At 42.6% G+C, this 12,302-nt stretch overlaps 1 protein-coding gene across 2 annotated transcripts in view; it reads right to left on the minus strand.

Annotated features, from left to right (window-relative positions):
• Positions 1–12,302, minus strand: part of MSH4 (mutS homolog 4) — a 30,961-nt gene that overhangs the window by 9,306 nt on the left and 9,353 nt on the right. For both annotated transcript variants that reach the window (XM_068163858.1, XM_068163857.1), the window contains 9 exons: positions 11,327–11,500; positions 8,096–8,268; positions 7,287–7,354; positions 6,754–6,828; positions 5,403–5,467; positions 4,699–4,868; positions 3,299–3,435; positions 2,797–2,900; positions 1,896–2,020 (listed from right to left, as the gene is read on the minus strand). In XM_068163858.1, coding sequence (XP_068019959.1) covers positions 1,896–2,020; positions 2,797–2,900; positions 3,299–3,435; positions 4,699–4,868; positions 5,403–5,467; positions 6,754–6,828; positions 7,287–7,354; positions 8,096–8,268; positions 11,327–11,500 — 1,091 coding nt within the window. The remainder of the gene's footprint in view (positions 1–1,895; positions 2,021–2,796; positions 2,901–3,298; positions 3,436–4,698; positions 4,869–5,402; positions 5,468–6,753; positions 6,829–7,286; positions 7,355–8,095; positions 8,269–11,326; positions 11,501–12,302) is intronic.

The raw sequence follows: 12,302 nt of genomic DNA on the forward strand, positions 1-12,302 counted from the left end.
CCAGCTGCTTTCAGGTAACAAACTCTTCCCTTCTAAATTAACTGCTGTGTTTGTCTTCTGCAGTAAGTAGAGCTGCACTCCAGTAATAAAGGAAAATACAGAGAGCCACACTTGACAAGTAATTAGAGCAGTAAACCAGTTTGCCAGTTTCACAGTTAATATACTTTTAATACTTTATTTTTATATTGCTAGAAGCATATAAAGTACAGGAACCATGAATTCTGTTACTACTACAGATGTATCTTCTTATAGAAGCACGGGAAATGACACAGTAGCATTCCTTCTGCTTTTGTTGTATTTTATCACATTGATTATTTGGGTGCATACTATGCCTACATGTCCAGAGAAGGGCAATGAAGTTGGTGAGGGGTTTGGTACACAAGCCCTATGAGGAGAGGCTGAGGGAGCTGGGGTTGCTTAGCCTGGAGAAGAGGAGGCTCAGGGCAGACCTTATTGCTCTCTATAACTACCTGAAGGGAGGTTGTAGAGAGGTGGAGGTTGGTCTCTTCTCCCAGGCAGCCAGCACCAGAACAAGAGGACACAGTCTCAGGCTACATCAGGGGAGGTTTTGGCTGGATGTCAGGAAGAAGTTCTATACAGAGAGAGTGATTGCCCATTGGAATGGGCTGCCCGTGGAGGTGGTGGAGTCACCGTCATTGGAGGTGTTCAGGAGGAGACTTGATGGGGTGCTTGGTGCCATGGGTTAGTTGTTTAGGTGGGTTGGATTGGTTGATGGGTTGGACACTATGATCTTGAAGGTCTCTTCCAACCTGGTTTATTCTATTCTATACACAGATCCATTTGATACTGGGACTATCTATGTGCACTTCTGTTCCTTTGTGAGCCTATACCATATACCTCTTCTTTGTCTGCCTCAGTGGCAGTACCCCAGGCTCACAAAGAACTGTTGCTAAATTTGGTCTGCTTAAATGAAGCAGCCTTCAGGAAAGGAGTGCCAAGCCTTGGGGAGTTCTAATTATCTTGTGTAGATTTTAGTCAGGTAGTGATTTAGATGAGAGAATCAATGGCAAAGAGGACTAAAAACTACAAATGACAGCCCATTTCTTTTGGTGAATATGCATTCACCCTTGGCTGTGCAAACTGCAGGTGTAGATTTATACTTTAAGTCTTATCATTGCTGCTGAAGAAAACTTGTGCAGATCAGTTCCTGGTTCAGTTTCACATCAATTCATCTGCTCTGACTGGAATCATCAGCACATGAAGATTCACAGCTCACACTGTAAAGTAAGCTGATCCTGCTCATGAACTGGAAATTACATAGCAACATCAGTGATGATGAGCAAATAAAGCTCTTATGATGGCTTCCAGACCAGATTTAGTATCGTGCAGTAGATAAGAAGCTCAGACCAATGTGAACTGAAGGCAATGTGATCATTTGTACATTACAGGACTGGACTAGGGAAGCAGGATGAATGTGCAGGTAAACACACAATCCTGGAATCCTTAGAAGACTCTGCTTCCAAAATGTCTAATAGTGCTACAGAAATTGAAGCAGATAAACAGACAGGTATTTTGGTTTACAGGACACACATACGGTTGATCTGCTTATGTTGTCTTGTGTCATTTGAGACCAGAAGTGTGAACTCAGAATGTTCCCAGATTTTGTGCTTTTGAATACAATGTGTTTAAACTGGCCACCTTGTGAAGACTGGCTGTGAAGGGTTACAGCAGCTAAATGGCAAAATAGAAAGTCAATGAACAGAAAAGAACGTCAGCACAGGACTGGAAAGGACAGACCAGAGACACTTACCTGAAGCCTGCTGAGATCCAGGAAAATAAATGATGAGGTTTGGAGAACCAGACATAACAGCCTAGCTATTCTCCAACAAGAGGGTCCTTATCAGACTCATGATGGAATCAAACAAGCAACTCACCATAATCAGAAAGAGTGCAGGCATGGGCAAATGCAAGCAGCATGTCCAGCATTGACACGATGTCAGACAGTTTGTAGAGGCAGTGGATGTGCTCGTAGATCTCATTCAGCAGCTTACACACTATTCTGGAGTAAGACACAATGCTTGCTGTCACTTCATATAGCTTACAGAGATAAAGCAAGTTCATAATGTTCATATTGCATACATTAGGACAGGAGGTTCCCTGTAAAATGCAACAGTCTCTGCCAAATGCAAGCAAATATCCACAGCTCTATTAAGCAAATTAAGATCTTAGAGCATCAGTTCAGATCAAAGAGCTCAAAGAGTAACAGCTCTCAAGAATGCTTCACAAAGACAGCGAACTACAAATTATAGCTATGGAATCAAGTATTTTTATTAACACATCAAATGTGACTACAATTCCCTTAGGCCTTTAAACTAATGCAGCCCCACATGGTTTCTAGAAAGAATTCCCATAAAAATTACATGCAACATTACACTTCATCAGCCTTCTGAAATAGACAGCGGAGCACCACGACTTGCAGGAAGGACAAAATACAGCCATAGACAGTCCTACAGTCAATGCAGGAACTGATTAAAAGCAGCAATTCTGCATTACAAAACTGATGCACTCCTTGTCTCATTTTGTGTGGACAATTCACCTATAAAAATGTAATAAATATGATGGCCACCCTTATGAATAAATGCCTATACATTTGTAATCACGTTTAACACATTGAGAGGGGGTTTTGCCTCAGTAAGCAGATTTAATCAGCGCTGCTTTGGATTGTTTCTCCAAACAGCCATTAAGAGAAAGATAGCACCAATAAAGCATGTAAAGAGTTGTTAAGTGAGCAAAGTACATGTACTCAGCAAACACTGAAGTTTTAAATGGTCTTACAAGTAGGTCATGTGATATATTTCTCTGAGGGACTCCTGACATCTTTCATTCATTTTTATTAAGTCTGGTGAAGTGAAGCTGTATGTGTTTTTCATTTTAGTGATCTACAAGGAATTCAAACAAACAGTAAGAACTTGCCATATTATCAGAAACAAAAATAGGCTTTGTAGAGCCAACTGGGAAACAAGGCAGGGCAGGGAAGTGGAAATAATGCCTGCTTTCATTTTTCCTCTGTCAATTTTTATGACAAATACATAAGAGAATGCAGTTGTCTGCAAGACAAATGTGATCACACACACCATAACTACCTGTTAATTGCATGTCTCTGACTCTATTATATGTTACTAGAAACAGGGTGGGTAGAAAAATCACATCAATTATATCCTCGTTTACTTCTAGTTATCTTCACTGAAATGATCTTAACTGTTGATTAGATTACTGTATAATTTGTGTTTTATTGATGTATTACACAGTAGGCATACAAAACCATGAGGACAGCTACCTTTGTGAACTCTGAGGGAAGCTGGCCGTTGGGTAGCGTCGCAGCATCGATATTCATCTGGATAAAAAACCCCCGGGCAGAGCTGAAGCTTGTTCTCATTGGGAGGTTGTACTTCTCTGCAAGCTGTGTTATCATACCTGCACACCACAAACAAGGATTTGGCCTCAATTACGTACACTTATTCTGCCTACATACATCTGTATTGGCACGAGGAATGCTTTGCATGTCAGGTGAGTGAAATGACAAAAGGCCTTCAAGGTGAGTCTCCAGGGAGTCACTTAAATAACACAGTAATGTAACAAATCTGGCTACATAGAACTTGGGGGGGGACACGAATCCAGTTAAGAATCAGCTCAATTCAGGTGTCCTTTAAAGACAATTCATATAGGTGATCATCATAGTATCACAGTATCAGTCAGGGCTGGAAGGGACCACATGGATCATCTAGTTCCAACCCCCCTGCCATGGGCAGGGACACCCCACACTACATCAGGCTGGACAGAGCCTCATCCAGCCTGGGCTTAAACACCTCTAGGGACAGGGCCCCAACCACCTCCCTGGACAACCCATTCCAGGGCTTCACCACTCTCATGGGGAAGAACTTCCTCCTCACATCCAGCCTGAATCTCCCCACCTGCAGCTTCATTCCATTCCCCCTAGTCTTATCACTACCTGAGATCCTGAGAAGTCCTTCCCCAGCCTTCCTGTAGGCCCCCTTCAGATACTGGAAGGCCACAATGAGGTCACCTGGGAGCCTTCTCTTCTCCAGACTAAACAGCCCAGCTCCTTCAGTCCGTCCTCGTAGGAGAGCTGCTCCAGCCCTCTGATCATCCTCCTGGCCCTTCTCTGGACACACTCCAGCACCTCCATATCCCTCTTGTAATAGGGGCTCCAGAACTGGAGGCAGTACTCCAGGTGGGGTCTCACCAGAGCTGAGTAGAGAGGAAGAATCACCTCCCTTGCCCTGCTGGCCACACTTGTCTTGCTGCAGCCCAGGATCTGATTGGCTTTGCAGGCTGCAAGTGCACACTGAGAGCTCCTGTTGAGCTTCTTGTCCACCAGCACCCCCAAGTCTCTCTCCTCAGGGCTGCTTTCCAGCCAGTCCCTGCCCAGCCTGGATTTGTGCCTGGATTGCCTCGACCCAGATGCAGAACCCTACACTTGGTCTTATTGAACCTCATGAGGTTGGCTTGTGCCCACCTCTCCAGCCTGTTAGGTGGGCCTAACTATGGAAAGAGCAGTCCACAATCCACATCTCAAAAGTACTTCAGTTGCTTTTCAATGACCAATACCAAACACTTCTCACACGAGCTTATAATATACAGGAGCACATGGCCTCCACACACCAGGGGCAATGTACTTTGAGCTCCAAATGCATAGAAATCTTGGTTTAGAAATACCTGCTATGTCATCAACAATTTCTGTGTAGGTTCTACGTGTTATGTCAAGGAATTCACTGATGTTGGGCTTCACAGCATAGCACTTCTGAGTCCTCATATTCAAACATCCCTTCGAATACCTTGTTTCATCATTAATGACAGCTGTAATCTTTTCAAGTATAATTCCAAATCTGCAATCATAGTTGTGTCACTCAATTAGCTACACAATACAATTTTTATTTGCAATATCCTCCCCCAAAAAATCACCAATAAGAGCATTACAAATAACTGAAGCAAATGATTTACCATTAAACCCAAACACTACATTTTTCAGATCTATTGTCACCTCAGAACAATACCTGACTGTGCTCTGGTCTGCCCAGAGATAATCATTCAGATCTTTGGAAGGTATAAATTACTTCTCAAACACACAGGCAATAGCTGAGTTTTGCATTCCTATGGGGACTTCAGGAAAACACTACTTCTCTGTGCTGAATTACTTGTGAAAACTGAGACTGCAGTTCATCAGCAACTGCAGTATCATATCTAATGTTCTGGCTTCTTCCCTTTGGTAGTTAAAAATGAGCATTTTTAACAAGAATCAGCTTTCCCACTGAATCTTTGAGATATACCTATAACCAAACCCAAGCAAAGACAGAGTATTTTTAATCTTACATAACTTCTTAGGAAAGGTGACTTTCCAGTTAAAGAACTATCACAAATACCTTGTATCTTCGAGAGAATTGTAGTAAGCCTTTAGCAGAGCTGTGTTACAGTTTCTTAAAGCAGCCTGTTGAAGATTAAAGCACAGATATGAAGTTACTCTTTTTGTAGCCCTTTTATAGGACTTCCTTCCACAGCAGCTTGTCACCAGTTGCATAAGCAGCACATGGGATCTGAGCAGTTTCAGTTCTATGTTTGTTATAATAGCAATTTTTCAGGCAATGGTATGGATCCACTTTTTCAGAGTATTAGACTCAAATACATATGTTTAGCTTCCTTAAAAATAACAGACTGTATTGAGGTACTGGAGTGGCTCTGGAGAAGAGTGACTGAAGGGTCTTATGAGGAGATGTTGAGGGAACTGGGATTGTTTAGCCTGGAGGAGACTCAGAGGGGGACCTTATCACACTCTACAACTACCTGAAATGAAGTTGTAGTAAGGTGGGGGTCAGGCTCTTCTCTCAGGCAACTTGTGACAAGATGAGAGAGCATGGCCTGAAGCTGTACCAGGGGAGGTTTAGGTTGGATGTTGTGCCCCTGCCCATGGCAGGGGGGTTGGAACTAGATGATCCTTGTGGTCCCTTCCAACCCTGACTGACACTATGACATTATGTTAGGAAGCACTTCCTAAGACTTTCAGTCTGGAGAAGGCTTGGCTCTGAGGTGACCTAATTGTGGCCTTCCAGTATCTGAAGGGGGCCTACAGGAAGGCTGGGGAGGGACTTCTCAGGATCTCAGGTAGTGATAGGACTAAGGGGAATGGAATAAAGCTGGAGGTGGGGAGATTCAGGCTGGAGGTGAGGAGGAGGTTGTTCACTATGAGAGTGGTGAAACCCTGGAATGGGTTGTCCAGGGAGGTGGTTGAGGCCCTGTCCCTGGAGGTGTTTAAGCTCAGGCTGGATGAGGCTCTGGCCAGGCTGATGTAGTGTGGGGTGTCCCTGCCCATGGCAGGGGGGTTGGAACTAGCTGATCCTTGTGGTCCCTTCCAACCCTGACTGATACTATGATACTATGATGGAAAGGCTAATTAGGTGCTGGAATATACTGCCCAGGGAGGTGGCAGAGTCACTGTCCCTGGAGGCATTTAAGGAAAGACTGGATGTGGTGCTTAATGACATGGTCTAGCTGATGTGGTGGTGTTAGGTCATAGGCAGGACTTGATGATCTCAGAGGTCTATTCCAGCCTCAATAATTCTGTGATTAATGAAGAGATAAAGCAGTGGTTTTTTATTTGATGATCCTTCTCACTCCCTTCCAATTTGACATATTCTATTCTATGAAATTTAACAAACTGCACTCCATGAAGAAAAAACAGGCTGTACTTTAGAAACAAAAATACCTGACAGAGCTTACTTTTAGAGGCTCCACAAGTTCTAGAGTATGCTTCAGGTAGATTAAATTAGTTATTTTCGATTCAGCAGCTTTGACCTGTGGAAAAAATTGACTTAAATAATGGAGATGTTTGTCTGTCTACCTGTGTAAAAAAAGTACTTGAGAAATAGCAAAGCTCATACTATTATATCATGTTTATACTTTTAATGAAAGCTGACAAATTGCTTTATAAGCTCACTTTGCTAATTGGAGTGTAACTGCATAAAAAGCTTACCTGAATTTTATGTCACCTACTGTGACAGTTTGCTTCTCAGGAGCTAATATGTTCATGTCTGCACTGATAATGCCTGACTGAGAACACTGCTAACCCAAACTGTGAAAACTTCATTGTCTGCACATATACAGCTCTCAATCTGCAGCAGCATCATTCCATGTCTTTTTAAGGTGCAGGTTTTTCTCCCCTCATTATATCAGACATATTTATAGCGATCACATTTATGTATTACATGTTACAGCCAAATAAGTGGTTATCTAAGCTGTCTTTCAAAACATACTGTATCCTGCTTTGGAATCTGCACCAAAACTGAAAGTAGTTGTTCTGTATCCAGGAATTTTGAGATAACTGTAAAATAAAAGTAAACAGACCAGAAATTAAGCTGCAATTGTAACAATTTTAACTTTTAATACACACAATCCTTATGCTAATCTTTTTCTTTCTATCACCAGAAATTATTTACCAGGGTAAAAAAAAATAGGTTAAAAATAGCTGCTATCTAAATTCTTTGGTTGCAATTACATGTGGTGATTATCGTATAGCTGGACATGTATCATCAGTTCAGTGATATTCTTTTCGTTAGGTGGAATCATATTTCTCTTATGATTCAGATTACATGATCCAGCTTTGGGTGAACTAACTCAGACTCAGGTATAGTATTTTTTAATTTACATTTGTCTGGACCACTGTATTTTATGAATCAATGTAAGAAAAAAATAAGCATACATAACGTGAACTACATCAGTGATGCCTTTAAGTTATACATGTGTACTTCCAACATAGTCCCTATCTAGCCATAAAAGTTAAGGAGACACACTCTAATTCTTTGACAAAGACACACTCTCATCCTTTGAAAAAAGCTATTAGGTCATGGACTTTATCTACTTTATCAGATAAATTCACTTCTCTTAGCAAAATGCTTGAGAAAAGTATCACTATTACAACAAAGATGACTTAAAACCATATAAGTGCCACCAAACAAGTCATAAGAAAATACTTTTCAAACAGAGCCGCACTGCATACTTTCACCATTTAGAAGAAAGTGTTTACCAAGAAATATAATATTATGTACTTAAAAATTAACTGCACCTGCTTGAAGACCAAAAAAGAGCTCCTCGTCCTGGAGTAACTCCTGGACACAGTCCAGTCTGGTGTTAATTGTTTCTGCATCAGCTAGTGGCTCCAGGATATTTGATCTAAGTCTTCGACTTCCACCTGGAGTTTTAGTGTAATTTAGGACACCAAAAAGAGTGTGGCCATTCCTTTGAAAACAAAATAGGTGTGAAGGACAGACTGAAAAAAACAATATAAAGATGATAAATGTAAAGTGATGTTTTCAGGTGAGAGTATCCTACACATGAGAGTGGTGAAACCCTGGAATGGGTTGTCCAGGGAGGTGGTCGAGGCCCCGTCCCTGGGGGTGTTTAAGCCCAGGCTGGATGAGGCTCTGGCCAGCCTGATCTAGTGTGGGGTGTCCCTGCCCATGGCAGGGGGGTTGGAACTCGATGATCCTTGTGGTCCCTTCCAACCCTGAATGATACTATGATACACATCTGGGGCACGCTTTTGGGATGCTTAGCACATCCCTGTCTGCCACATATAATATATGAACTACAGCAGGGTAGGCAGTTGGCTAATTTAATGTAATTTAACATAATATTAGCCCTCAGTGTATAATTTTCCAAAGCACAGAAATACATTTGTATTCAGTATTCTCATTTTTTGTAGTAGCACTTTATTCCCACTGCAGTGGTGCAGTCCATATTTTTCCTCTCAGCTGAGCTGGTTAAGAACAAACCAAACTAACCCAGCAAAAGGAGGCAAATTCCAATCTGAGATCAAACACTAATCTCACACTGTTTAATCAAAATACATTTCTGAAAATGATTTAAAATACTTAGAAGCCCAAGAATACAAAAGCAAGGCTTGTTTCTATTTGAAGAACTGACTTACAGTGAATACAAACCCCATGCAGCAGACTTGTGATTAACAAATACTATTTTCATGTTCTTGGCTTTCACGTTACACATCCCAAGGTCTCAGCCCTAAAGGTTGATTGGAACTGTTTAAAATAAGCAGCCTGTAACATTTACATCTAATACATACCTAAAGAGTTTTAAAATACTGAAACCTTCAATGCTATTGGCTTGAAAAAATGCTGAATGGAAACACTGGAGTCAGACATATTGCTGGAAAACAGAACTTGGATAGGAAGACATCGGATACAAAAATATAAACCAAAGAGCATAAAGACAGATGGACAAAGCCTACAGAGATTCCTGAAATACCAGGGTGTAAAAGAACAAAGCAATAGTCAAGAGAACCAAAAAGAGGGAAATTCACACTCGGTTTTACTAAGGACATATTTACAGGATGATGCAACTGATGAGAACACTTAAGGGGAAATCTACATCTGAATAGCATCCACACTGTCTGCCTTTAAGCAACCCAGGGGTCATTTCCCTATACAATAAACGAGATCCCCCAGAATCAATGGTGGTGCAAGAACTTGATGTGTCTCTGGTCTGTACGATTCACTGTTCCCTGTCAACATCTGATACAAAGATATCTAACCAGGCTGTAGGGTAAGATCTCTGTCATGGAAATAGCTGCCCGTGGCCCAAGTCAAACTGGTGATCACTTAGCAAACGTTCTGCATCAGTAACGCTTAAAGGACACTCTGAAAGCAGTTTGCTATTACTTAGTTCCTCCTGTGAACTTCTTCCTCAAAAAAGCTCCTGTGGAATTCGGAGCAGCTTGCAGCAAAATACTGCTCTGAGGGTATCAACCTTAGAGTGGCTGGCTCCTGCAGCTACAGATGAAAGGATGGAGCAAGCAGGAAAAAAACTGGGGGCAGAGCATGACAGATTAACAGAAAACAACCCACTATCTCCTACCTGTGCAGAAATTATCTGACTGTGTACTCTGAGACTCTTTTGAAAAGACCTAAAAATGGGCAGTGGCAGAAGGGTAAGGAGGACGAATCCAGCTAAAGATGTTACTGCCCACAGCAGGGAGGTTGGAACTAGATCATTTGTGAAGGTCCTTTCCAATTCAAGCCACTGTATGAATGAATCTGTGACATCTCACCAAGTGGAAAGCTTTTATGAGTAATACTTGGAGAGAAAGGAAACTCCAGGCTCCTCTTTTTATATCAGGGTGATGAGTGGACTTCTCAACAAAGGGGACTCTCCTAACTTAGCAGGCAGTAAAGTGCAAGTTCCAGGTCTTTCTTTGTCTAATTCGAAGCACAACAGTCTTGAGAAGGTAAGCCTTGCAGCTTCTTCTGCATAGAAAGCAAGTAAAGGAAGTGCTCCAAGCATTGTTCTCATTGTGAAGACCTATGATGTACTCAAGTATCCCACTGCACATGACCATCACTACAGAAATTGTGGGCCAGTATTCCAGAAGCAACCTTTCAAGTCTGGAGGGTTTATCTTGTGTAAGACTAATAAAACCTAGGCATTTTCACCCAGCCTAAGCAGCTTCTTGCAGAAATGCTGCCTCTTTCATTTCACAGTCTGTGACACTTTGCACCAATACAACTTATCAGTTTGAATCAAATGCAGACATCAATGTAATGATGCCTATATATCACCTTTCCTTCGCTGGACATTTTGTGCTGAATTGCAATGCATTTCACTGTCCAAATGTTTTCTTTCAAAGGCTCTGCCCTGGTGAGACCCCACCTGGAGTACTGTGTCCAGTTCTGGAGCCCCTATTACAAGAGGGATGTGGAGGTGCTGGAGCGTGTCCAGAGAAGGGCCACAAGGATGATCAGAGGGCTGGAGCACCTCTCCTATGAGGACAGACTGAAGGAGTTGGGGCTGTTCAGTCTGGAGAAGAGAAGACTCCCAGGTGACCTAATTGTGGCCTTCCAGTATCTGAAGGGAGCCTACAGGAAGGCTGGGGAGGGACTGCTCAGGATGTCAGGTAGTGATAGGACTAGGGGGAATGGAATGAAGCTGGAGGTGGGGAGTTTCAGGGTGGATGTGAGGAGGAGGTTCTTCATCATGAGAGTGGTGAAGCCCTGGAATGGGTTGTCCAGGGAGGTGGTCGGGGCACTGTCCCTGGGGGTGTTTAAGCTCAGGCTGGATGAGGCTCTGGCCAGGCTGATGTAGTGTGGGGTGTCCCTGCCCGTGGCAGGGGGGTTGGAACTAGATGATCCTTGTGGTGCCTTCCAACCCTGAATGATACTATGATACTATATAAGTTCTATCATACAGAACTAAATACAAGGGTCAGCTCTTTTGACATCAGTGCCAAGGAAACCTGGTGAAATACATATAAAAGAGGAATATGCAAATTGAGTTTTCTTACCGAGAATCTCTGTTGTTAATTACTAGCTCAAGATTTTGTGCTGATGAGGAATCTATCATAGCTGTTTTCTCACTCCCCTGGAAGCGAACCTTCAGTGACTTAGGAGCATAAACTGAGTTCTGAATGAATTCAACGTATTTTAGCAAAGCTGCAGCAGCTGCAAGGCAGTAATACCTTGGAAAGAAACAATCTCTCATGAGTGTTGAATAGTGCTATTTAAATACCACAAACCCCAGCACTGCACGACAGAAATCACATTCATACTTCTGCCTGACAGCTCCTGGGACTGACAGCACTGCAAAAGCAGTGTGTTTTAAGTATGTACTAACCCCACACAGTGCACACATACACACACACACATCAAACTGTTGTATGTACATCTGACACCCCACACTACATAGCTGCTATTGTGAAGGTAGTTACATGTGGCTTGAAGTTAATCATAGAAACATAGCACTGTTTGGAGGCAGATGTGGCTCAGTTGGTAGTGCATAAGACCCTTAATGGGAAGGTCGAATTCAAGCCTGCAGTGGGCAGTAGTGTCCTCCCTACTCTAGTCATGAGGTCTGTGGTGACAGGTTGGACTCGATGATCTTTCAGGTCTCTTCCAACCTTAGTGATACTGATACTGAAAAGACCTCTAAGATCATCACCCTAACACCAGCAGGGCCATTAAACCATGTCCTGATGTGCCATGTCCGCCCATTTCCCGAACACCTCCGGGGATGGTGACTCCAGCATCTTCCTGGGCATTCTGTTGCAATGCCTGACCACTCTTGCAGAAAAGAAATTGATCCTTATCTCCAACCTAAGCCTCCCCTGGCACAATTTCAGGCCATTTCCTCTCATTCTATCACCTGATACTAGGGAGAAGAAGCTGACTCCCACTTCACTCCAACCTCCCCTTTCAGGGAGTTTTAGAGAGCCATAAGTTCTCTCCTCAGCCTCCTTTTCTCCAGACTTAATCTAACAAGAG

The sequence above is a fragment of the Melanerpes formicivorus genome, unplaced genomic scaffold (genome assembly GCF_026170545.1).
Source record: "Melanerpes formicivorus ecotype bairdi unplaced genomic scaffold, bMelFor1.0.p_v2 SCAF_75, whole genome shotgun sequence".
Lineage (NCBI taxonomy): Eukaryota > Metazoa > Chordata > Aves > Piciformes > Picidae > Melanerpes > Melanerpes formicivorus.